The 27,337-nt window shown below is 44.4% G+C and overlaps 3 protein-coding genes across 3 annotated transcripts in view; 1 reads left to right on the plus strand and 2 right to left on the minus strand.

Annotated features, from left to right (window-relative positions):
* LOC132139428 (transmembrane protein 198-like) overlaps positions 1-4,060 on the plus strand; it is a 7,852-nt gene extending 3,792 nt beyond the window's left edge. Inside the window, exons 3-5 of the mRNA XM_059547777.1 lie at positions 900-1,448; positions 3,127-3,260; positions 3,347-4,060. Of these exons, the coding sequence (XP_059403760.1) occupies positions 900-1,448; positions 3,127-3,260; positions 3,347-3,499 (836 nt within the window). The 3' untranslated portion in view covers positions 3,500-4,060. The remainder of the gene's footprint in view (positions 1-899; positions 1,449-3,126; positions 3,261-3,346) is intronic.
* A 1,325-nt stretch (positions 4,061-5,385) lies between these two features.
* Positions 5,386-20,081, minus strand: LOC132139422 (matrix metalloproteinase-19-like). The gene is made up of 7 exons (XM_059547769.1): positions 19,904-20,081; positions 18,529-18,741; positions 17,584-17,870; positions 17,447-17,502; positions 17,202-17,395; positions 9,727-9,851; positions 5,386-6,257 (listed from the first exon to the last, which is right to left on the minus strand). Exons 1-7 carry the CDS (start codon positions 20,043-20,045, stop codon positions 6,018-6,020), a joined length of 1,257 nt encoding a protein of 418 aa, XP_059403752.1. The 5' UTR covers positions 20,046-20,081; the 3' UTR covers positions 5,386-6,017.
* A 3,724-nt stretch (positions 20,082-23,805) lies between these two features.
* On the minus strand, positions 23,806-26,145 carry LOC132139431 (partner of Y14 and mago B-like). Its single transcript, XM_059547780.1, has 3 exons — positions 26,051-26,145; positions 25,250-25,343; positions 23,806-25,161 (listed from the first exon to the last, which is right to left on the minus strand). Exons 1-3 carry the CDS (start codon positions 26,079-26,081, stop codon positions 24,675-24,677), a joined length of 612 nt encoding a protein of 203 aa, XP_059403763.1. The 5' UTR covers positions 26,082-26,145; the 3' UTR covers positions 23,806-24,674.
* Between the last annotated feature and the right edge of the window lie 1,192 nt (positions 26,146-27,337).

Here is a 27,337-nt window from a genome sequence, read left to right on the forward strand (position 1 = left end):
TGAATGATAAAGTCTTACATCAGAGCAGAAAGTCTTACATTCATAAAGTCATGGCATTAAATGTTGCAAAAAAAAAAAGATTCTCAGTATTTGTGTCTTGTTTTCCAATACAGATGTCTAACCATCCATAAATCAAGACACATGTACTGGAGACACAAAAAGAAGATGTCAAGTCTTGTCTTCTAAAAAATGTAACAAAACTGAGTTTGTTTAAAATCAGAACAAATATCTGTCAGTGGGCAATGAAAACTTTTATGCTTTCAATTGAGTAGATTTTTCTGAGCTCAATGGCAGATATTTGTTGTTTTAATTCTAAACTATTTTCATTTTGATCTATTTCTCATGAATCGAGACTCCTCATCTTAAGTCATCCTGCTTGTCCAGAGAATGCATCTTGAGACATTAGCACTGCAAAACAAGACCGAAAGACGGAGGAAATACCTCTGTTTAAAGAAGTTTGATCAAAAGGAACAGCACAAGTTATTTCTATACTATAGTTAGAGTATTTTCTTTATATATTTTTTTTATTTTTATTAAATTAATTAAAAAGTAATTGAGATCTGCTAGAAGTAGTATTTTTAAACTCTGAAATATTGCTAACGTAGGACGTTTTCATTAAGAGAGACCATATTGATGGATTAAATTCGGTCCTTAAATTTTCTTCATCTGCTCTTAAAAAGGTCTTTAAAAAGCCTTAAATTTACTTTCATAAAACCAGCAGAAACCCAGACTTCACTGCATGCATGATGATCAAAACCAGACTATATTCACTGTATTCAGGCTCGTAGTCTAACAGCAGTGAGGGATAAGTGCAGTGAGATGAGAGACGTGTAGTGAAGCGCTGCTTGTGATGAATGTGGTGGTCGTTTGTGACTGTCACGTTCTCGCCTGCTCTTCAGGTTACCGCTGGTTTAAGACGGTGCTGTTTCTGTCGGGTCTGGCGTTGGGCTCCGCGGTCGGACAGCTGCTGTGTGTGCAGGAGCGTGTGCTGGACGGCCGGACGCGGGCGGGCGTCTCTCTGGGCGTGGGTCTGCTGGCGGCGCTGGTGGCCGTGCTGGTGCCCAGTGTTGGGCTCTTCTTCACTGGTCTTCAGCTGGGAGCACTGCTCTCCGGCGCCGCCCTGCTGCTGCTGGGACAGTATTACCCCGTGTTCAGCGCCGCATGGATTCCTGTCGGCGTGCTCATAGGAACCAGTGCTTTCTGTGCCGTCGTCACTCTGTGCTGGAGGAAGGCCATGATGATCGCTGCCACGGCGGTGGGGGGGGCCGCGGTGGCCACGGCGTGTGTGGGGTACTGGGTGGAGATCCCAGTGTGGGTGCTGCGGCCGTCTGCGGGTGTCCAGAGACTACAGGGCTTGTGCTGGTACAGCTGGGCCGTGATTGGGATTTGGCCTGTACTCGCAGCACTGGGAACGCTGGTCCAAAGCAGAATCACAGCGCATGCTGACGGTATCAGCTCACATCACAAACAAACCACAGAAAACACACCCCAACACACATCTGAATACACACAGAGAGAGAAAATACAGCTCCTTTCAGATTTCATTTCTACTGCCAAAAATGTAGTTCTTGTTTTGGGGTGAAATATGACCTGCATGTGTTCTTGACAGTGTCCCAGAACACATACACTTACTATAAGAAGAAAAACATAGACAAATGCAGGGTTTCTGTGGGTCTTAAAAACTCTTAATTCACCTGTCCACTCTCTAACACTAGGCCACGACTTCCCCTATAACAGCCATATAGGACAGAACAAGATAAAAAGATGATATAAAATCTCTCAGTGTGCAAAAGTATTATATAATACAAAAAGCTCCAATACAGAGCTGAAAAAGGACTTCTGCACATCCCGTGCACAGAATGATGTGCTTGAAGCAACACGGAGTCACAGCGCAGCTCCACATCGAGAACGCAGAGAGAGAAGAGATATTGTGTAGTTTATTAAATCTGTGCAGCAGTATATTATATTGAGCCTTTCTTTTAACAGTTTTAAATCTCACTTATTGTGTGCTCTCAGAGATAATGGTAACCAAACACGAGACACAGTTTGAATGCTGAATGAAGGATGAAATTCAGCCGCAGCGGAGAGAAGAGTTTCCTAACGACTTTAATATTCATCTGTACCTCACATTAAACTATGGAACAGCTTCAGAACACTTGGACTCTGACTTCATGGTGCTTTATAATGTGCTTGTGCTTTCGTAAGGGTTAATAACACAGAATAATCGAAGCACAATATTGGATTTGGATCGGTTTGTCTTACTGATACCATAACCCTGCAGAAAATACCAGTATCAGAGCCGATACCGACCCTGAGAATCAGATCGACACATCCCTAGAATTAACTTAATTTGTAGTTATCTAAATAATTATTTAAATAGTTTACCATGCTAGGCTGTTGGTGTCTGGCTTTATTTATTTGTGACTTCACTATCTCTACTTCATAGTCAGTTTGTCATAAATCCAAAAGCAAGACCTGAAATAAACTAGTGCCATCTGCTGGATATAATGATAACTTAAGTCTTTGTTTTCCACCAGGAGACAGTCTTCTTCATGAATGAAAGTGAATATTTAAAGTGAATTTTGGCAGAATTATAAAATAATAAAGGCTTTTGACAAAAGTGAATTATTTTTCTTTTTTTAATTCAAAAGTGAATGTAAAATGAGATTAAGAATTTACAAGTGTTTTTAAATGTAAAAGTGAAGCAAAGAGAGGAAAAGAGTGAAAACCCCAACAACCCCCCCCCCCCCCTTCGATTAACCCTCACATCCCTCATTTAGTTTCTTCAGTAAATGAATCTTGATTTAAGAATCTTTAGACATTTGCACTGTAAAATAAGACAAGATTACTGAGGAACAACATTATAGTGTGATCAGAAAGTACAATAGAGATTATTTCCATATTCTTCTTTATGAGTAGAGCTATCCAAGATCTGTTAGAAGTTTATCTTCAAAACTCTGAATTGAGAAAACGTTGGCATGGTGTGTTCCATTCAATCTATTCTTTAAATTAAATTGGTCTTGAAAAGTCTTTCAGTTGCCTGCAGAAACCCTGCAAAGAGAAAAGGGCACTTCTGTGGATAAAGGGTTATTCTGGAGCTCACGTGTGTGTGTGTGTGTGTGTCAGTGTGTGTGAGGCGTGAACAGAAGCAGCTGGATCTGACGAGGATCAGACAGACGTGTGACCGGAGACACACTGAGGGAACGTACCGCCGCAGACCACCGGTTCTCCAGCGCTACACGGGAGACGTGCTGGCCCCGGTACAGCCCCGGTACACCGCTTTATTCTCATGTTCTCATGTGCTTTACTCTCTGATCTCAGCGTCTGTCTGTCCTTCTGTCTCCAGAGTTATCTGGCGGGTCTGCAGGAGCGGCAGACACACACGGGCTCGTCGCTGTGGAGCTTGACCTCCGTTCATCACACCATGATCGACTTCGATTCTGAGACGGGATCTCTGGTGCCTCTCACAGCTTCAGCATCAGCTCTTCTCAGACTGTGATGGAAACACCAGAAAACACACCGGCGCACACTGAACGTCTGTCTGTGAGGACACAGTCCTACACACTCGCTTCACAAATAGCTTCAGTCTTATTCACAAGACACTTTGATCATATTGAGATAAGGAGAAACGTTTATTAAAGCAGTGGAGCGTCTCACAGAATGGGTTTTACGGCTGTATATGGACATCGCACTCATACAGGGCTTCTGCAGATCTGAGAAAGGGTTCAAAAAGTCTTCATTCATTCTTCTAGAAATTAAAGGGAGTGAGTAAATGATGACAGAATTGACATTTTTTGGGTGAACTATCCCTTTAAGGCCTGAAAAGGTCTCAAATCAGAGCAGAAAGACTTAGATTGATAAAGTTGTGGCATTAAATGTTGCATGCTTTGCTACAATTGAATCTCTTTCTCAGTATTCCTGTCTTGTTCTCCAGTTCAAATATCTTAACATCATAAAATCAAGATACTATCAAGATAATTTACTGAAGATTTTGTTTTCTGAGAAATTGTACAAAACCAAGCAAATTTGATTAAAACAAGAACAAAAATCTATCAATGGGGAATAAAAACCTGTTTTTGTTGCATTAAAGGTGTGTTCACACTTGTCATGTTTGGTTTGATTAAAACAAACCCTGTGTGATTGCTCTGTTAGTGCGGTTCGTTTGAGTAACGCTGCCATCCGAACCAAACCAGCGGACAGAGACTGAAAGATGTGTTTCTGTCTCACTCTGCTTCTGGTGTGTTTCAGATGGAATATGAACACAGAACAGACCAAATACTTCTAAACAAACCAAAAACAGGAAGTAATAAGATGTGACACTATGTGAAATGACAAGCAGTGAATCCAAAACAAACTGAGCAGAGGGTAAACGAGGAGCAACGAGGAGGTAAAGTGCCTTATGAGCTCTTCATGAGTTTGAAGGTGATGAAAATAAAATCATAAGTACACACAGCACTGAGTGTTTAGTCCAGCAGACAATCACCAATCAGCAGATCAGGTCATGATGATCGCATCACTATGAGTTTAGGTTCAGTATCTTTAAGCGGACCAGGACCAAATGCATCGTTTTCTTTTTCGGTCCAGACCAAGAGAACTGAACTACAAGTGTGAACGCAGTCTAAGTTGATTTTTCTGACTGTTGGCAAATATTTCTTATTGCTTTGACCATATACTCACTTCATTTTGATCAGATTCACAGAAAGCAAGATGGATGTCATTTGCATCTTGATTTAAAAATCTTAAGACATTTGCACTGGAAAACAAGACACAAATACTGAAGAAGATATTTTTTGCAGTGAGATCTGAAGGTACAGTAAAAATTATTTCCATATTCTAGTGTTTGTGAGTAGAGTTATTCAATCCATAATCTTTTTTTTTCTTTTGAAAAATGAATTATAAAGTAATGGAGATCTATTAGAACTTTGAAGTGTTGCTAGTAGAGAACTTACGAACATTGACGTCTGTTCAATTTATAAACCTGCAGAAACCTTGTTATATATCAGATTTCATAAATGACAATAACTTTCTCAGTTTTGATTAGTGAGTATTTGTTTGATTTGTCTGATTCATGTGTAGTGTGTGTTAAATCTTCTGTTGGCTGAACTGTCCACATGTTCTTCTGCTGCTGGTCGGTTCGTCAGGTGGCTTTCAGCTCGTTAGGAGAGGTCCATGTGTGTCAGATAAGAGGTTAGTCAGAGACATCTGATTGACTTTATCAGGACGCTCTGTAGATGAAAGAGCAGATTAGCCTGAGATGAGTCTGAAAAGTAGTTTCACAGCAAAAAAAAGATTCTGGAAATGATTCATGAAAATGCACTGGCACGTGTCTGAAGGTTGGGTTTGAAGTACATCATGAGTGTGTCATTGTGAGGGAATGTCAAGATGTTCCCTACTGAGGGCACTTAAACAGCTCATGTGTCACTCACTTGCATTATCTCCATGACGACCTGCTGAACTGTAGATTTAAAGTTGATGTCATTTGAAATGATTCTTTCTGTAATGAAATGTTTTTATTCCGTGCTCTGGATATACGGCGGATGTTTTTCTCAAAACTTCACAGCTTATTTTCATTCTACAAAAAATAGTTCCACATAATGGAACTAATGCATTATTCTCTATTAGCGTTCACGAGGGTTTGGAACTGAACTATTCCTAGAAAAGTGATATTAGATGCGTTTATTTCTGAAAATGGTCTTATTTCCTTCAATGAATACATTTACTAGCCATCCATTATAACCTGCTACACTGACTTTAGTTTCAATCCTTTTTATTAATTCTCATTTGAATAATTAAAAATGAATCAAAAGTGCTTTACAAGCCTGTGAGCGTCTAATACATCAGTTATTAGAGTCATGCAGAAGTATATATACATGTAAAATATATATGTGATCATGTGTAGGCCTACATCAGAGAGAAAAACAGACCACTAATAAACTGCTGACAATATCTTGTAATATGTCTGCTATCTTAACTCTAGATGATGGCCTGTTTGATGTATGATATGTAAATGACATCTATTAATGGTCACAGTGCATCCATCTGTGTCTGGAGCGGTGCGGATAGCCCTTCTCCGGCGTCAGCGTGGGACTCAGACGCCAGTGCCACGCGCCGCTGAACACATGGACGCGCCCGTCGCCCCCCGTGAAGGCAGCGTCCAGATCCGAGGGCAGAGCGGCCTTCAGCTGGAGATGTTTAGCTGACCGCAGTTCATCCCAGAGCCAGTATTCTGATCCCTGCGGAACAGACACACAATCACTCTCAACTCATCGTTTTAATCATACACAAGATTTAATTATATCGCATGGAATCGATCTTACTGCTATAGATATCGTACCTCAATGTGATGATATTACAGACCATTTCCTTGTATCGTGCATGCTGCGTATCACTGATATTAACTAAATGTCTCAGCGTTACCGTCTGGGCAGAACTATTGTTTCAGTCACCAAAGACAGATTCGCAAATAACCTGCCTGATCTATCTCAACTGCTATTTGTACCCATAAATACACATGAACTAGACGAAATGACTGACAACATGGGTACGATTTTCTCTAATACAGTGGTTTTCAACCTGTGGTCCGCGGCCCCCTAGTGGGTCGCGGTGCTATTGCAGGTGGGCCGCCAATTACTATTAAAAGAAATAATATTGTTAATATATGTAAAAATGTCTAAGTCATAACATAACATAATTTCATATATATAATTAAATAACAAAATAGAAATATTAAACTGTTATTATGCTTCCACTATTCGAGCTCGCTGATTGGTTTAAGAATAAACCACCAATTTTCTTAGATATTTTTTGCTGCATATGCTACAGAACAACCAATTCAAACATGCATAAATGGCTGTTGTGTTTCCTCCTGACTGCTTTCTCTGCTGTCTACCCGCTGCCAAGCTCTGCCTGGATCTGGTTTTCCCGTTTTGCTGAGCGGTGCCAGCCAGAGTTAATTTCTGTTCATTTCCAGTCCAGGGCTGTGCGATTAATAGAAATCGTCATAAAATCACGATTTGAGCGTGCGCGATTTCTAAATCGCTTTATAGCACGATTTTCCGCGGCCCTGACCTCCCGCAGTATGCTATCTGATCCAATCAGAATGCATTGCACCTAGCGCGAGAACAGAACAGACTGGGCATGTGCCTGTAACTCCAGGTTCACACACGGTCTGTGATGCGCCTTTTTTCCGAGCCCATGTTAACGGATCAGAGCGTTCACACTGCACGCGGTAAAAGGCTAGAAATAAAAACGTGCAAAAATAATTAATATCTAACACATGAGCATAGAGAGTTGTGAGTGCACAGGATGCAGTTTAAGCGAGAGGAGACACGTTTTAAGTGCGCACACTCTCTCCGGGCAGAGCAGTGTGTATCTGAGCAAGTACGTCTGGTTTTGTGAGTAAAGGAAATCTGCGTGCGAACGGAGGGATTCGCGCTCGTGCATTATTTTAATGTGCTTTCGCGTTATATTTATGCGCTCTCGCTGTATACACACTGCAAACACCTGAGCCACCACTACAATTAATGAGCTCTATGAACAATGCATGGCAAAAAAGAAAAAAAAAGTCCGCGCAAACATATGTGTGTGGTTGTGTGGGCCGCGAGCTGAAAAAGGTTGGGAACCACTGCTCTAATACATTAGAAGCTGTTGCCCCCATCAAATTGAAAAAGGTTAGAGAAAACGTACTGTGCCATGGTATAACAGTAATACTCACTCTCTCAAGAAAGTAACTCGTAGTCTTGAACGCAAATGGAGAAAAACTAACTTGGAAGCTTTTAGAATTGCATTGAAACACAGTATGTCCAGCTATAGACAGGCTCTAAAAACTGCTAGGGCAGAGCATATACACAAACTCATAGAAAATAACCAAAACAATCCAAGGTTTTTATTTAGCACAGTGGCTAATTAACAGGCCCATTTCAAATCTTACATTTATGTCTAAAATTTTAGAAAAAAAGTTGTGTCTGCTCAATTGAGCTCCTTCCTGCAAAAAATTATCTGTATGAAGAATTTCAGTCAGGTTTCAGGCCCCACCATAGCACAGAAACTGCACTTGTTAAAATTACAAATGACCTGCTTCTTGCGTCAGATCAAGGCTGCATCTCATTGCTAGTTTTACTTGATCTTAGTGCAGCGTTCGACACCATAGATCATGACATACTCATAGATCGATTACAAAACTATACAGGTATTCAAGGGCAGGCTCTCAGATGGTTTAGATCCTACCTGTCCGATCACTACCATTTTGTTTATTTAAATGGGGAGTCATCTCATTTATCACCAGTAAAATATGGAGTGCCACAAGGATCCGTCCTAGGTCCCCTTCTATTTTCAATATACATGTTGCCCCTTGGTAATATTATTAGAAAATACGGAATTAGCTTCCACTGTTATGCTGATGATACTCAGCTATATATCTCAACGAGACCAGATGAAACCTCTAAATTGTCTAAGCTAACAGAGTGTGTTAAAAATGTAAAAGATTGGATGACCAATAATTTTCTCTTATTAAATTCGGAGCTAGATAGTAATTATTGGACCAAAAAACAGTACAGAATCTAGTAGACTATAGTTTGCAACTAGACGGATGTACTGCTACTTTCTCTACAGTCAGAAATCTGTGTGTTATATTAGACAGCAGCTTGTCTTTTCAAAATCATATTTCCCATGTTACAAAAACTGCATTCTTCCATCTTAGAAACATTGCCAAGCTACGAAACATGTTATCTGTTTCTGATGCAGAAAAGCTAGTTCATGCATTCATGACCTCTAGACTGGACTATTGTAATGCACTTCTAGGTGGTTGTCCTGCATCTTCAATAAACAAGCTACAGGTCGTCCAAAATGCAGCAGCTAGAGTCCTTACGAGGTCAAGAAAATATGATCATATTACCCCAATTTTACAGTCTCTGCACTGGCTACCTATTAAGTTCTGTATCAGTTACAAATTATCATTACTTACCTATAAGGCCCTAAATGGTTTAGCTCCTGCGTACCTAACTAGCCTTCTACCACGCTACAATCCATCACGCACCCTAAGGTCACAAAACACTGGACTTTTGGTAGTTCCTAGGATAGCAAAGTCCACTAAAGGAGGTAGAGCTTTTTCACATTTGGCTCCCAAACTCTGGAATAGCCTTCCTGATAATGTTCGGGGTTCAGACACACTCTCTCTGTATAAATATAGACTAAAAATGCATCTCTTTCGCCAAGCATTCAAATAATGCATCTCTTAATCTTGGCCTGACATTATATATCTGATCTAATGCACATTCTTATTCTTTAGCTTGGGTTAAACTAATTAATTTTACTTTGTTGGATCAGCAGCTATGCTAATGATGTCTCTATTTGTTTCTCTGTTTCTGCTGGATCTTCATCTCGTGGTAACTAGGATTTACACAAGCTCCAGTCTGGATCCAGAACACCTGAGAAGAGATGATGCTGACCCTCAGAGGACCCCAGATGATGCTGACCCTGAATCAACAAACAGAACTAACAAATACTGCTACTTACTATGCAACCATATTATAATTGCTGTTAATAATGTTCATCATCTGGTTGACTGTCTTGTATAAAATATTCAGAAAATTCCTGTCATTTGCACAAACTTATTGTGAAAACTTAATTTTCTGTAAAGTTGCTTTGGAATGATTTGTATAGTAGAAAGTGCTATACAAATAAACTTGAATTGAAGAAACGCTGCTGTTCTCCACAGGATTCTGGCACCTTGATGAAGACGAGCGCTCGGTGGCTCCTGAGGAAGAACGCGGCCTGTATGTTGGAGGGAATGGTGAGGCGTTTCGGGTAGCCCTGGTCCAGTTTAAATCCCGAATATCTCCAGACTTTATCTCCTGTGGAAATCAGGTACAGAAGATTGTTATTACTATTACTATTATTAACTCCATATTGTAATTACAGCAGTGTCTGTTCAAATAGTGTTTTCTAAAAGACACTTTTCAAACGTTTGGAAACATTATGATTTTTAAATGTTTATGAAAGACCTCTCTTCTGCTCATCAGAGCTGCATTTAATTGATCAAAAATACAGTATAACATTTATTTCTGTGATGTGCAGCTGTATCTTCAGCATCATTACTCTAGTCTTCAGTGTCACATGATCTTCAGAAATCATGAAAATATGATGATTTTCTGCTCAAGAAACATTTCTGATTATTATCAATGCAATATTTCTGTGATAACTGTGATACATTTTATTTTTCAGGATTCACAAATGAACAGAAAGTTCAAAAGAACAGCATTTATTTCAAACTGAAATCTTATGTAACATTATAAATGTCTTTACTGTCACTTTTGTTTAGTTTTGTTTAGTTTAGTTTTTGTTATGCATCCTTGATGAATAAAAGTGTTAATCTATTTAAAAGCACTTCAACACATATCCCAAACATTTTAATGGAAGTGTATCATGCTTTCCACAAAAATATTGGGCAGCACAACTGTTTTCAACAATAATTATAATCAGAAATGTAAATCACACCAATAATTACAATATATTGTAATATATTTTATACAGTGGGCATATAGTAATTATATGCTATATATACAGGTGCTGGTCATACAATTAAAATATCATCAAAAAGTTTTAGTTTTAGATACACACCGACTGATATATTTCAAATGTTTATTTCTTTTAATTTTGATGATTATAACAGACAACTAAGGAAAATCCCAAATTCAGTATCTCAGAAAATTAGATTATTGTGAAAAGGTTCAATATTGAAGACACCTGGTGCCACACTCTAATCAGCTAATTAACTAATTAACTCAAAACACCTGCGAAGCCTTTAAATGGTCTCTCAGTCTAGTTCTGTAGGCTACACAATCATGGGGAAGACTGCTGACTTGACAGTTGTCCAAAAGACGACCATTGACACATTGCACAAGGAGGGCAAGACACAAAAGGTCATTGCAAAAGAGGCTGGCTGTTCACAGAGCTCTGTGTCCAAGCACATTAATAGAGAGGCGAAGGGAAGGAAAAGATGTGTTAGAAAAAAAGTGTACAAGAAATAGAGATAACTGCACCCTGGAGAGGATTGTGAAACAAAACCCATTCAAAAATGTGGGGGAGATCCACAAAGAGTGGTCTGCAGCTGGAGTCAGTGCTTCAAGAACCACTACACACAGACGTATGCAACACATGGGTTTCAGCTGTCGCACTCCTTGTGTCAAGCCACTCTTGAACAACAGATAGAGTCAGAAGCGTCTCCCTTCAAAAAGGACTGGACTGCTGCTGAGTGGTCCAAAGTTATGTTCTCTGATGAAAGTACATTTAGCATTTCCTTTGGAAATCAGGGCCACTGTAGAGGGGCATGGTCCGTCATCAGTGTGAAGTGGTGGCCGAGGAGGTAGTAGCGGAGCTCCAGGACTGCCCACTTGACGGCCAGTGCCTCCTTCTCGACGGTCGCATACCATCGCTCCGCTGAGGTCAGCTTCCAGCTCCTCAGGGGAGAGGCTAAGGAGGAGAAGTTAGGAATAAAACAGCGGTAGTAACCCGCCAACCCCAAGAAGGCCCGTACCTGTGTTTTGGTGGTGGGCCGCGGCGCGGAGAGGATCACCGCCACCTTCTTCTCCTAGGGACGAATGAGGCCGCGGCCCACTTGGTAGCTGAGGTACTTGGCTTCGGTGAGGGCCAGGTGACACTTACAGGGGTTGGCTGTCAGCCCAGCCCGGCGGAGTTCCGACAGCACCTTCTGCAGCCGCTTCAGGTGGTCCTCCCAAGTCTCGGAGTGTATGACCACATCATCTAGGTAGGCGGCCGCGTAGGCCTGGTGGGGCCATAAGAGGATGTCCATAAGCCGCTGGAAGGTGGCGGGAGCCCCATGCAGGCCAAAGGGTAGGACCCGGTATTGCCAGTGGCCACTAGGGGTCGAGAACGCCATCTTCGGCTTGGCCTGCTCCGTTAGGGGGACCTGCCAATAGCCTTTGGTGAGGTCAAGAGTCTTGATATATTGGGCCCTCCCTAGGTGATCCAGGAGTTCGTCCACCCGCGGAATTGGGTAACCGTCAAACTCTGAGACTTCATTCAGGCGGCAGAAGTCATTGCAGAACCAGAAGGTGCCGTCTGGCTTTGGGACCATCACAATGGGGCTGGACCAAGGGCTGCGTGATGGTTCAGTGGTTCCTAACCTCAACATATCCTGAACCTCTTCCTCAATGGCGTGGCGCTGAGCCTCCGGAACACGATAGGGCCGCTGCCGGACGATCAGTCCGGGTGCTGTGCGGATATCGTGTTTGAGTACGTGGGTCCGCCCTGGCTGGGGAGAGAACACATCGGTGAACTGACTGACCAGGTGTTGCAGCTCTGACTTTTTGGCGGCCGAGAGGTGGGGGTCCATGTCCACAGCCACGGGAGGTCGCTAAGCAAGGGCTGCAAGCTGGGGCCCGGTCCCGACCCAGCGCTTCAGAAGGTTCACATGGTACAGTTGGTCCTCTTGGCGTCGTCCGGGCTGCCGGACCCGGTAGGTGACCGGGCCGATCCTTTCCGTCATGGTATAGGGTCCCTGCCAGTTGGCCAAGAATTTACAGGCGGCAGTGGGGACTAGGACCATAATGTGGTCTCCAGGCTGAAACTCCCGTGGCTGGGCCGCCTTGTTGTAATGTCGTTGCTGGGCCTGCTGGGCTTTGGCAAGGTGCTCCCGGATGATGGACATGACCCTGTCAATCCTCTCCCTCATCTCCCGGACGTGCTCGATGGTGGAGCGGTGGACGGCCGGCTGCTGTTCCCAGGCTTCTCGGGCGACATCAAGCAGGCCATGGGGCTGTCGGCCGAAAAGGAGCTCGAAAGGGGTGAACCCGGTGGACGCCTGGGGTATCTCCCGGATGCGGAAGAGGACATAGGACAGCATCTTGTCCCAGTCGCGCTTGTCCTCAGCAGCCACCCGCCGCAGCATCTGCTTCAGGGTCTGGTTGAAGCGTTCGACCAGGCCGTCCGTTTGCGGGTGGTATACGGTGGTGCGGAGCTGTTTTATTTGGAGGAGCTTGCAGAGGTCAGCCATCACATGGGACATGAAGGGGGTGCCCTGGTCAGTCAGTATCTGGGATGGTAGACCGACCCGACTACTCAACAGGAAGAGCTCCTGGGCAATGGCTTTCGCGGTGGCTTTGCGGAGTGGGATGGCCTCAGGGTAGCGGGTGGCGTAGTCCAGGATGTGTTCTTGTCCCCGGGCGGACTTTGGCAGCGGCCCCACTAGGTCCATTCCGATCCGCTCGAAGGGCACCTCAATGATGGGCAGTGGAATTAGCAGGCTGGGGGGAGGGGTCCCTGGAGACGTCCGCTGGCAGGTGGGACAGGTCTGACAGAAACGTTTCACCTCGGCCTCCAGGCCCGGCCAATGAAAACGGTCGCGTATGCGTTGGATGGTGTTTTGGGCCCCCAGGTGGCCAGCCATAGGATGGGCATGGGCCAGTTCCAGCACCGCTCCTCTTTTGGTCCATGGAACCACCAATAAAGTTTCCTCCTCCCCCCTCCACTGGGCAACACAGTACAGCAGGCCGTTTTTGACCACGAAGTGAGGTGTTGGATGGGGTGCCGGTTGGAGGTCCTTCCCATCTGTGACCCTCACTTGGGCCCAGCAGTGTTTGAGGCGGTCGTCCTCGTGCTGCTCTCGGGCAAAAGCCCCAGCCCCCTTTACCTGCTGGAAGAGGTCATAGTAGAGGTTAGGGTTATGAGGTGCAGACTCACCCTCTCTGGGGCTGTCCGAGGCCAGCAGCACGGGACGCCGTCGGGGCTTCGTGGTCGTCCGGTGTGGGGGCGGTTCCCGGTGGGGCTGACAGGCTGGCTCGCGGAGGCGAAGAGGCGGTTGAACCCCAGACAGGTACAGACAGATCCTTGACGATCCCGACTTCCACCGGCCAGGCGCCAGGGGGCGCCGTGATGGTGATGCGCCGTGCCGGTACTTTTCGAGTATCTCCGTGGACACAGGTGATGGGCAGTCTGGCTTTGGGTTCAGGCCGTGGAGGAAGGACAGTTGGCCGGACAAGGGTGACGGCCCTGCCTGTGATTATCTACGCTAATATTTGTCTGTTTCTCTCTTATTCCGAGGTCACCGTAGCCACTAGATCCAGTCTGTATCCAGATCAGAGGGTCACTGCAGTCACCCGGATCCAGTACGTATCCAGACCAGATGGTGGATCAGCACCTAGACAGCGGAGACCAGGACAACTTGAGCCCCAGATACAGATCCCCTGTAAAGACCTTGTCTCAGAGGAGCACCAGGACAAGACCACAGGAAACAGATGATTCTTGTGCACAATCTGACTTTGCTGCAGCCTGGAATTGAACTACTGGTTTCGTCTGGTCAGAGGAGAACTGGCCCCCCAACTGAGCCTGGTTTCTCCCAAGGTTTTTTTTCTCCATTCTGTCACCGATGGAGTTTCGGTTCCTTGCTGCTGTCACCTCTGGCTTGCTTAGTTGGGGTCACTTCATCTAAAGCGATATCGTTGACTTGATTGCAAATAAATGCACAGATACTATTTAACTGAACAGAAATGACATCACTGAATTCAATGATGAACTGCCTTTAACTATCATTTTGCATTATTGACACACTGTTTTCTTAATGAATGTTGTTCAGTTGCTTTGACGCAATGTATTTTGTTTAAAGCGCTATATAAATAAAGGTGACTTGACTTGACTTGAATCAAGGAGGGCGAGGACCGGCCGGCCATTTATCTTCACTTCCACCCGTGGGGCCCCCTTTGGGGTTTCGGCGTGGACAGCACAGCCTGCCAGCCAAGCACGTCCAGGGGAGTGAGGAGCTTCGGTGGGCATGGGCTCATCCTGTGGCCCTGGTAACTGCTGGCCTGCCGACTGGTCGCTGGGTGCCCTCCGGTGCGCGTCGCTCCTGGACCACCCTCCGGGGAACAGGCAGCGCTCGCTCCCCAGCCTCCCGGTGTTGGGTGGCCTCCGCCAGCTCAATGGCCTCCACCAGCTCGTCGATGTTGGTGGGGTTCCGCATACCGGCCGCCTGCCGGAGAGGGCGGGAAAGGGCCAGTAGAAGGCGGTCTACTACAATGCGCTCTGCTACCTGGTGTGCGGTGGGACCCCCGGCCAGTAGCCAATGTTGGGCGAGGCGTGAGAGGTCAGTCACTTGCTCACGGGCTGGCCGCCATGGGTTATAGGACCAGTCGTGGAATAGTTGGGCAGCACCGATGAGCGACAACCCAACCCGCCCCAAGATTTCCTGTTTCAATTCTTCGTAAGAGCCGCTCCGCTCGGGGGTAAGCATGAAGTACGCCCGTTTCGCTTCTCCCGTCAGCAACGGCGCCACGATCCGCGCCCACTCGTCCCTGGGCCACGCCTCCCAGACGGCGATCGCCTCGCACATCTGAAGAAATGTCTCGATGTCATCATGGGTAGTCATCTTTGGGATGATTTGGGTAGCCTGGGCTCGGGGGTCAGGTAGCGGAGGTAGCGCGGCGGCCGCCATGCGGAGAGCGGCGAGCTCTCGTTCCGTTTCCCCTTATCGGGAGGCCATGTGCTCCCTAATCCGTTGCTGGCGGACGCTCACCTCGGTGAGGTGCTTCAACAGATCCTCCATCGTCGGGGGAGGAGCGCCACCTGGGGAAACAGGAAGGGAACGTGAAAAAACAACCAGGGAAAAAAAATGTCCGTCAACAAACCAAGTGAACGGTGACGGTGATGTAGTGAGATCCTGGTCTGTGACTTCTTCACTGTAATGCCCGCATTGTCCACCAGTGTGACGGGGTGAAGAAGCACACGACACGAGGATCAAGGTAAGTTCCCCAAAGGGTGGATTTTATTGAGGTGATGTAGGGAAAACATCACTTCCTCCTTTGGTGCGCAGTGCGAGGTGGGTCCGTGAGGTCCGTGTCCTTAGCGGGCTGGCGGTCACACGCTGCTGTCTGGAGGGGAAACACAGAGAATTGTTAGCTGAGTCTTCTGGAGACATCTCTCACCTCTGTGTTCGACGACGCTGCTTATAAACCCCGTTTCCAATGTGCTGTAGGTGTGACTGCTCAGCCCGTAATGAGCAGGTGCAGGTGAGTCTGCTCTGTTTCCAGGGCGACGCTGATGAGTGCTCGGGCCACGCGTCACAATATATATATATATATATATATATATATATATATATATATATATATATATATATATATACACCAGCTTTGATGAGCAGAAGAGAGTCAAAAATATATCTAAATTACGGCCTATGCTCTCAATGTCAAATGCAAAAATGTTAATCCATGCATTTATGACCTCAAGGTTAGATTATTGTAATGCTTTATTGGGTGGTTGTTCTGCACGCTTAGTAAACAAACTACAGCTAGTCCAAAATGCAGCAGCAAGAGTTCTTACTAGAACCAGGAAGTATGACCATATTAGCCCGGTCCTGTCAACACTGCACTGGCTCCCTATCAAACATCGTATAGATTTTAAAATATTGTAAGTTAAGTAAAAAATCATTTCGCCATGACGTTGCAGCCAAACCAAAGGATAGTCTTAAACCAAAGGATCATAATTTAAGAAATTTATTGATGAAAAATTTAACTAGGATTGACTGTGACAGACTGTGCTCTGCCTTCACGCCGCGTCTGTTCATAACATATATTAAAAAAATTGCAAAAAAAAGTTTGAACACTGTGCAAAATTTTTTCCTACCACATTTCAAGCTAATTACATGGTTTTCAGCATTAAAAGGAATAATGGTTGCTTTGTGCAGTGCAAATTTTGTTTGTGATGACAATCAAAGTATTGAGGACATCCAGAGAAAACACTGTCTATGTTGACCTCGCAGCATTCTTTAGGACTTCTCTCACCCTAACCAAAGACTGTTTAACCCCCTGCCCTCCTAATACGCTTCTAATATCCAAATCTATTTTTAGGCTGCATTAATTAGGTAAACCGGAACCGGGAACATTTCCCATAACACCCGATGTACTTGCTACATCATTAGCCTGGTTTCTCCCAAGGTTTTTGGAGTTTTGGTTCCTTTGTCTTGTTTAGTTGAAGACACTTGACTGATTATTACACAGACACTATTGACGTCCCTGAATCATCAATGAACCGAGTTTAACTGATAAACTGACTTTTTTCTATTGTCCTCTTGCATTGACACGCTATAAAGGTGACTTGAACTGACTTATAAAATGTGAAAATCATAATGTTTCCAATTGTAATGTTCCTGTATCTACTTGAATTCAACTCTGTGTTAATATTCGGTTCACCTTTAAGAAAATATGATTTGCTGGTTCTTTGCGAGTGAACGGCTGCATTGATGTTGCTGGGCAGTTCTTTCCACAAGGCATTAATGTGAATGGGACTGTTATAACCTGAATCTGAGAGCGTCCACACGTAATGACCTCTGAAAGCAAGTGTCTTGTGAAGAGGCCCTGAAAAGATAAAGCACAAGGACATGAGGCTGATGACCATATCAAGTGTTGGACTGATCACAGATCAGCTGTACTGTTACCCAGCATCATGGCGTCCAGTCCCCCGACGCAAGGGTCCGGTAGTTGATCTGGCTTTCTTGGAGCGATGGATGGTTTTTCCACAGGTTTTCCTGAGAAAGCTGATGTCAGCTTTGTTCTGCAGTTAAACTTAAGTCACTGTATAGAACACTGGATGGAAACACATCTGCATGTTCTTACCGTACAGAGTCTGTATGCCGCGGATGTCGTCCTGGTGGAGTCTGAAGTTGTGGCGGTATCCTGTGTACACAGGGCCCATGAGCGCACTGTGGTACTGGGAGTGGCCTAATCCGAGGGCGTGGCCTATCTCATGGGCGGCTATGATGCGCAGGTTTGCTCCAGAACTCCGCCCCTCCGTCCACACCTCATCTGCATCGAAGTGAACCGTGCCGGACTCCGGGCCTTCAGCGTGCCCCAAAACTTGCCCTGGACCAGAAAACAGATTCAGCAGGGTTTCTGCAGGTCTTAAAAGGTCTTTAAAAGTCTATATTCTTGTTATGCTATTTTTTGTGAGTGTAAAATTAATTATAAAGTAATGTAGATATGTTGGAAGGAAGTTGTATTCCTTTGTTCCTTTTAATTTATCCTTCAATTTTCTTTAATTGTTTTTTTTAAGCAATCTTTAAAAGTCTTAAACTGCCGTTTGTAAGACTTGCATGAATCAAGTTCAGTGACTGAAAGTGAGCTTTCAAACCACAGATACGCTTGAGCACAGGTTGAGCAAAAGTTTTGCCACCACAGAAATTTTGACATTACATTTCCAGATGTTTAGAGCACATATTGCTCAAGCCGGCTCCCGCCACTGAATAAAAACTTTAAAAAGGTACTTGTGACAATATATATTACAATTCTGACTTATTTTTCTCGATATTCTGATTTTTGTCTTAGAATTGCATAATATAAACTTGCAATTCTGAGAAAAAAAGTCAGACTTCAGTGGCTGAAATAGGCTTTCATACTCAAAACATGAGATGTATTTCTAAAGCTAAATTACATATAAGTGCCTAGAGGAGTCATTTCTAACACTCAGCTCTGATGTTTGTTGGAAATAATATGTTTAGTAAAAAGGGAAGTGTGTTCTCACCCGGTCCGTCGAATGCGACAGAGCAGCCCTGGTTTCTCCTGTGGAAGGACAGTTTGATGTCGGCGTGACCTCTGCTGACCTCCTGGAAGTGAAGAGGGCTGACGGCGCTCCAGTAACCAAAGGCCGCGCGAACCGCCGCTCGTGTCCCAGACAAACCCAGAGACAGCGGATGATTATAAATGCGGTACGTCAGTCTCTTCTTACTCCACTGACCTGCAGCATGCATTTGGCCAGACTGACAGTTAGGATTAAATGGGCGGTTGATTCCGATTTAACTTTTTTAACGTTAGTTAGTTTGTAATGTTGCTGTTTGAGCATAAGCAATATCTGCAAAGTTGCAGCGCTGATAGATTCTGGCAGATTAATGCCTACAGAAATGGCTGGTAGGGACTACAAGAAGTTACTTCACGGGTCTTTATGTCACAAACCCAGATAAACCCCGCCCCTGGGAACACGCAACAAAGGGGCCGCCCATGTTGTGCTCCTTAAGAGAAGAGGAAGAGAAAACTAGGAGTGCATGTAAAAATCTGCATATATGAATCGCAATTCTGTCTTCCAACGATTCTAATGGTTTCACAAGATTCAAAGTCAATGCTCTAAAGCAGCGGTTCTCAATCCTGTTCCTCCAGTCATCCTGCTCTGCATCTCTCTCTCTCTCTCTCTCTCTCATTCACTCTCTCTATCCCTCTCTCTCTCTCTCCCTCTCGCTCTCATTCACTCTCTCTCTCCCTCTCTCTCTCTCTCTCCCTCTCGCTCTCATTCACTCTCTCTCTCTCCCTCTCTCATTCACTCTCTCTCTCCCTCTCTCTCTCTCTCTCCCTCTCGCTCTCATTCACTCTCTCTCTCCCTCTCTCTCTCCCTCTCTCTCATTCACTCTCTCTCTCTCTCTCTCTCTCCCATTCGCTCTCTCTCTCTCTACCTGTCTCCCCCCTCCCTCTCTCTCTCTCTCTCCCTCCCTCTCTCTCTCTCCCTCCCTCCCTCTCTCTCTCTCTCTCATTCACTCTCTCTCTCCCTCCCCCCCCCTCTCTCTCTTTCTCATTCACTCTCTCTCTCCCTCCCTCCCCCTCTCTCTCCATCTCTCTCTCCCTCTCCCTCCCTCCCTCCCTCCCCCTCTCTCTCTCCCTCTCCCTCCCTCCCTCCCCCTCTCTCTCTCCCTCCCTGTCTCTCCCTCTCCCTCCCTCTCTCTCCCTCTCTCTCTCTCTCTCTCCGTCTCTCCCTCTCTCTCTCCCTCCCCGCCCCCCCCCTCTCCTCCCCCCCCTCTCTCAATGGTCAAAAGAGTGGACTGATGCTATGCTTGATCTTTGATAGAGTACTTCATTTTAAATCACAAGGTGCAGTTAATCAGCACAGACTGACCTGTGCTCACGTGACTCACCCAGGGTGCGGTATTTCAGCGTGTGGCTAAAGGGGTCACTCAGGCCACAGCGAGCGGCTCTCATCATGGCCAGCGTGCTGCTGTCTGGACGGCCCGTCACACGCAGACCCGTCACCTGCTGGAAGATCCTGAAAACATGCATCAGAGATCAGAGATCACAGACCAGATGGGGAGGGCGGGGTTAACTGTGCCTTCTAAGAAACAAAAGAGTTGTATTTGTCACACGCTGCAGGAGAAGAGATGCTTGGGTTCGTTTTATTATTGTGTATTATCTTCATATCTTTGTTCCTTTAGTTACAAAACACAGCAGATGTCCTGAAACAGATTTAGAGGTTGAGTTTTACCTCATTTCTTCTTTTCATATGGACAACGTAAGTAAAAGGGCACAGCTTACCCCATTGACTGTGTGTGTGTGTTACCTACATTATGAGGACCAAATATCTCCACAAGTATAGTGATAACAGTAAAATCTATCTTCTAAATCACACAGAATGAAGAGATTTGTGAATCTAGAAATGTGAGCTAAGGTTAGGTGTAGGGTTAGAGTAAGAGGATAGAAAATACAGTTTGTACAGTAGAAAAACCATTATGCCTATGGAGTGTCTGTGTGTGTGTGTGATACCGTAGAGCCTCATTCATTTGTTCTGTTTGAATTCCCTGTTGATCAGCATAAGATGATGAAGGTAAATAACCGTATCTCTTCAGATAGACCTGAGAGATGCAGACAGACATAAAAACAAGCTTCTACAGCACCACACTTTATAATAATCACTGTAGATGAGTGTCGACGAAGAGAAACGGCCTCACTGATGAGTTCTCCTTACCGTGGCCTCCTTCAGCGCCGCAGGATCCAGAGCGGCACACGCAGACGTCAGCGTCATCAGGACCAGGACTCGCATCTCTGGAGCTCGAGGTCACAGGAACACTGCAGCAGCGGGGATCACGTCTCCGTTCAGTCGGCTCTAGATCTGTTTGTGACTCGTCTGGGTGTGTGTGCCTAGAGTTTAGTTTGGAGGTTTGGTCCAGATCATTGTGGTCCTCAGAACTATGTGAAGGAATGCTGTGCAGAGCAAACAAACAAGTGTGTGCGTGTCCACGAGCAGTGCATCACATATGCTGTGTGGTGTGAGGCCTGAACGTTACTGCAGGAAATGACATCACACTCTAGGAGTCAGGTGAATGTGGGCTTCAGCATCTGGAAAAGCTGTTAGTGCCCATGAATGACTTCCTGTCTGATGACGTCTGCAGATTTAACGAGGCTTTATGATCAAAATCGGATCATGAGCACACACGCGAGTTCTGTGATATCTCTGTTTATTAGGCTGAAATACTTTATTTTGTCTCCATAATAAAATTAACCAAGAGAAAATCTTTTCCCTCAAAATTTTTCAACTGATTTGAGCTTCTAGCAGTCTGTTGTCTGTCAGACAGCACAAACAAGTCGATTCTCTTGAGAGTGTTTGGGTTGAGCGAGAGGAAGTGTGAAGTTTATAATTAACACTATAATTAGCCTCTGAGTAGAAGAGTGTGAGGATTCATGTGTTTTAACCCTAACCCTTCATTATTTTAAAACACTCTACTGATAAAAAACAAACTCAATCTCCAGTGTATTTCCTTATATAAACAATATAAATATAAACAAGTGTATATTTACAGTTATGTGTTTAGAAGAAGCTTTTATCCACGGATTTAGAAAATAGGAAAAAATCCATTTGTCTAAGAGCCAGCAATCCCTGTAGTGCTCGATGCCAGGTTTATATTCTAGACAACTCGATTAGTAATCCTGCTAGAAGAGAAGAGGTGCAGACATGTGTGTGTGCATTGGTCTAAGAGTGTGGTTTGGTTAGTGATGTGATGGTTTTGTGTTCAGAGTCATTAGAAGATTTCAGTGGAGTAACTTCATCTTCTGACCAGTGACATGGGTTTGGTGTGGGACCATCTGTTTGACTGACCAATGGCAGACAGAGTGTTTGGGGAAACTTGTCAGGAAACCATCTGTGAATGGTCAGTTCTGTTTGAGGGAGCAGAAAGACACTTTAAAACCAGTGACCTCGATCACATTCAGTGCTGTTTTCTTTGTTTGTGATTGAACATGTAATCCTGCAGACACTAGCTGGGTTTCCATCCAAAGTTGCAAATGTAACTTATGCACAAAATTGGAATATCGCACAAAACATTTGCAAACAAGAACCGTTTCCATCCGACAAGTCAAAGAGAACAACCTCCTTGCTCCCCGTCACTTTCTGATAAACTAACTCTATACATCACTAAGAAAAGTAGGAGAAGCTACTGTATATAATCATTTTCTTATATAATATATTACTTGCACCTCAGAGATAGCAGACGAAACACAATGAATGGATTTCCATCTCCCATTATTCGCATTAGGAAATCGTGGCCTAGTGAAGGGGGAGTCAGAGCCTAGTGGTGTGAGAGTTTGACTCCTAACCCTAAGGTTGTGGGTTCGAGTCTCGGGGTGGGCAATAACACGACTGAAGTGCCCTTGAGCAAGGCACTGATCCCCTAACTGCTCCCCAGCACCACAGCATAAATGATGCCCACTGCTCCGGGTGTGTGTTCACGGTGTGTGTGTGTGTGTATTCACTGCTCAAGGTGTGTGTGTACACTGCTCTAGGTTTGTGTTGTGTTCACTGGTCCGGGTGTGTGTGTGTTCACTGCTCAAGGTGTGCGTGTTCACACTGTGTGTGTGTGTGTGTGTGTTCACTGCTCCGGGTGTGTGTGTGTGTGTGTGTGTGTGTGTGTGTGTTCACTGCTCAAGGTGTGTGTGTTCACACTGCTCTAGGTTTGTGTGTGTGTGCGTGTGTTCACTGCTCCGGGTGTGTGTGTGTGTGTGTTCACACTGTGTGTGTGTGTTCACTGCTCCGGGTGTGTGTGTGTGTGTGTGTGTTCACTGCTCAAGGTGTGTGTGTGTGTGTGTGTGTTCACTGCTCCGGGTGTGTGTGTGTGTGTGTGTGTTCACTGCTCAAGGTGTGTGTGTTCACACTGCTCTAGGTTTGTGTGTGTGTGCGTGTGTTCACTGCTCCGGGTGTGTGTGTGTGTGTGTTCACTGATCAAGGTGTGTGTCTTCACACTGTGTGTGTGTGTGTGTGTGTTCACTGCTCCGGGTGTGTGTGTTCACTGCTCCAGGTGTGTGTGTTCACACTGTGTGTGTGTGTGTGTGTTCACTGCTCTGGGTGTGTGTGTGTATGTGTGTTCACTGCTCCGGGTGTGTGTGTGTGTGTGTTCACTGCTCAAGGTGTGTGTGTTCACACTGTGTGTGTGTGTATGTGTGTTCACTGCTCAAGGTGTGTGTGTTCACACTGTGTGTGTGTGTTCACTGCTCTGGGTGTGTGTGTTCACACTGTGTGTGTGTGTGTTCACACTATGTGTGTGTGTGTGTTCACACTATGTGTGTGTGTGTGTGTGTTCACTGCTCAAGGTGTGTGTGTTCACACTATGTGTGTATGTGTGTGTTCACTGCTCCGGGTGTGTGTGTGTTTCCTTCATTTGATTCTGATGCGATACTTCTGCTCCGTTCCGGTGTGATGGACTGACCGCTGCTCGTCCCTGCACTAGAACATGCCAGTCTTTAATGATAAATGCATTAAACTGGATTTGACCCCGACTGTGACCTTTGGTTTAATTTCTTGAGGCTCAAACACCCTCAGAAATGAACTTTTCCATTAAGGGATAAATTAATTTATTTTAAATTGATCTCCAGGGCCATTTTTACCTTCACAATGACAATGATTTCTAACCTTATTAGATATATGCTTCATCTTTTAGCACTGCAGAAGATGCACAGAAGCAGCATTTAAACTGCAATTACAACAGATTTATGCTCCTAAAATAATATTGAAATTACAAAAAAAAAAAAAAGTTCTAAATGACAACTTAATTCATTTAATCGATCTGAAACAGTTGATTTATTCAGGAACAAGGCAAGTGACTGTCTTTATGAATGGATCGCTGCATCATTGATTTGTTTAAAAAAGCAAATCCACTCAGTGATGAAACATCAGTCTGTCGCAAAACTTTTTGCTTGGAATGATTTTTGTTGGCAAAACAGAGCAAAACCAGACAATATTTTCTAACACATTGAAACGGCATGTTTGCTCATGTGATGTTGAATTTATCATATAGAAATATAAGACTCAAACTCACACGGAGGCCTTATTGAATTTCAGGTCGTTCGAGCTGCATTCTACTAGTGTCTATCACACAGTGAAAGTGTGCACGAGCAAAGCCTGTTTTTCACGACATGACAGATCATTTCAGCTTCCACATCATTTAACATCAGTTACTCTACAGTTACTATATTATAATATATGATATGACTTACACAGCGCTACCAGTAAAACACCAGTTTAGATGTTTTCTACACTGTGGATCAGACAGGGACATGAAACAGGAAGACTGTTATTCTATGTTTAATATAACACAATTCTACACATTACTATTTCATGCCATTATCACTACAGTGGTAAAAAAAATGATGACAGCATGGATCTGTAGTCCATCAGTCTCTAATCTATCACAGAGAGTCGCAGGGCACTCTGTCTGGATGACATGATTACAGAGAGTGGGAATCATCTGCGCTCGTGCAGGTTCTGGACGACCCGCATCAAGAGTCCAGAGCGCAAGATGCCACCACGTGTGTCTTCATGATGTATAAAACACAAGAATGAAGTGGTTACAGCTTTGACTGAAATACAAACACACCCTGACACGACTGTCAATGGAAACGGACACGTCTGACTGACAGCTGGCCTCACAAATGTCCTTCCAGCAGCCTCAGCTCGTCCCGTAAGGCCTGGCCCCGTCCCAGTTTGTCCAGCTGCTCCTTGCTGGGGGTCTCCAGCTCTCCCGAGTCCACCTTCTGCTGGAGCTCCTCCACCTGTCGCAGCTTCTTCCGCAGGTTCTTTATCTTCTTGGCTTTCTCTGCAGCTGCCGTGGGATCTGCAGCTTCAGGCTCAGCCGTCACTCTCTTCTGCTCCTCCGTGACTTTCATCGCGTCCAGCTCCTTACTCAGGCCCTTCACGTCCTCCGAGGCTTCCTGCGGAGTCTGGCTGTGCTGTTTGCGCTTTTCTTTGCGCTTCATGTTGCGTTTGGCGGTTTTGGAGAGTCCGGCGGCGTCGCTCTGATTCTGGGCTCCGCTCACAGCCTGCTGCTGTCGGGTCTGAGCTGCGTCCTCCGGGTTCATGCCGGGCGGCAGCTCGGGTTTGCTCTTGAAGAACTTGACGTACTTGTTCTCATAGCTGCAGAGAGGAGAGAAAGGCATTAGCTGACTGGCACACACAAGCGTCTCATCACTGCTGTTCAGTGAACGGTGGGCCGAGCGCTTACACCGGGACCTCCTCCTGCGGGACGTATCCGTCCTTCACGCGCCGCGGTTTCCTCCACGTGCCGTCCGGACGCTGCGTGGCGGCGATATATTTACCTGAAACGCACACGCATGCTTTACTGACAGTGCAGCTGACACTGGACACATTATCTGTTTATGGCACAAGTCTCTTTGATTGTGAATGTTGCGACACACTGACACTTTTACTGTATTATTATATTTATTTATTTTTATTATATTAATATTGCCTTCCCTCAAAGTAAGTATTTCTATTGCTGTTAACCACTCAATCCTAATCATCACCACCATGTTTTGACGCTATTATCTGCATTACTATTATTAGGCTTTGCGCATCAAGTCTAATCAGCTTTATACAACACAGATAGTGTCTAACAGGACAAACGTGCTGATGATGATGATGATGTTGATGAAGACAATAACAAACAGCTACAGTCGGTTCAGTGATGGCTCAGTGACGTCATCGCCCAGCTCAGATACTGTCTGTGGAATCAAGGCAACAATGTCGCCTGAAATTGATAGTTTTTGACGCAAAACTAAACTGCTCCACCGCTGCAGCGTTTGTATCTCAGCAGGATTAAACGAGCTCGAGTAAATGAAACACATACAAAAGGAAAAGGAAAATCAAAAAGAAGGTCCGGATGCTCCATGTGTGTCGCGATCGGTTCGAGTCTCGCTGTGTTTCTTCAGGCTCGCGCACACGACGCCGCGCATCATCACTAACATTCATGACGACTATAAGACTATCTACGCAGAAATGTGTGTTTGTGTGTGAAAGGCTTTACCGGATTCATCTGTCACATAGGGGGTTGCCATCTTTAACAAAGGCTAACTTCCGTTTCCGCTCTGTATCGCTATCGCGAGACTGCACGTTTGTGTGACGTGATGTATCTGTTACACTGCATCAGTATAATGTAACAAAATAATATAGGTAACACTTTACAATAAGGTTCATTAGTTAACAGTAATTAATTGTATTTGTTAAAATGAACTAAACATGAACAATACTTCTACAGCAGTTATTGTTCATTTCAACATTTACTAATGCATTATTAAAATCAAACATTGTGCTTGTTAACATTAGTTAATACACTTTGAACTAACATAAACAACCAGTGAACAACTGTATTTTCATCAACCAACATTAACAAAGACTAATAAAGACTAACAAATGTATTGTTTCTTCATGTTAGTTAATACATTAAATAATGTTAACAAATGACACATTATATTGTTACCATAATATCTATAAATATTAATACTTTATAATGACATTATATTACATTTACAAACACACACACATATATATATAATCTTCATTTCTCTCCCATGGCCATTGAAATATATAGTTATGAGTTCTACAGAATTGCAAAACTTTATTTTCAAGATCAGCCCAAAACATTTATCAGCTGTTGTTCAAACTTCACACATCATGTCATCAAGATGAGTATTTTCATTACACCCATCCTTGTCAATTCATAACCCTATTTTAATTTAATTTTGATCGTTCACTTTTATTTTATATCGGTGAGTGCAGTACACCTGCAAAGCGTTAGCACTCGTTAGCTTGTCATTAGCGTTTTCATTCGAACCTATCGCTGTTTTCTTTTCTCCTCTCTTTTGCTCTATTTTTTCACAAGTTCATCAAACAACCGCAGTAAGAATATTTCATCAAGCACAGTGAGTAATGACTTCTCCTGCTATTTCTATTTGCACCTCTTGCCACATGTACAGTTTATCTATCTCTGTCGCTGATGAGGGATTCACATGTGATAAATGCAGGGAAATAGTTAGGCTGACAGAGAAGATTTCAGAATTAGAGACACGCATCCAGGCCGAAGAGTATAGAAGCCCAAGAGGCGAAACTCAATAGAACGCTCCATAGCAACAGTTGCCCCCATGACGTGAGGGCGCGGCCGCCATTATGGACTGAAAACTGAAGGAAAACGCAGAGAAATAGTGGGAGTCGATGGCACTGAAAAACTTAACATAACAAAAACTTAACAGAACATAATTTTTTCTGGCCGTCATATCTAAATTTGAAAACTATTTAAAATACATTAATGAGGATG

Source organism: Carassius carassius, unplaced genomic scaffold (assembly GCF_963082965.1).
Source record: "Carassius carassius unplaced genomic scaffold, fCarCar2.1 SCAFFOLD_70, whole genome shotgun sequence".
Taxonomy (NCBI): Eukaryota; Metazoa; Chordata; class Actinopteri; order Cypriniformes; family Cyprinidae; genus Carassius; species Carassius carassius.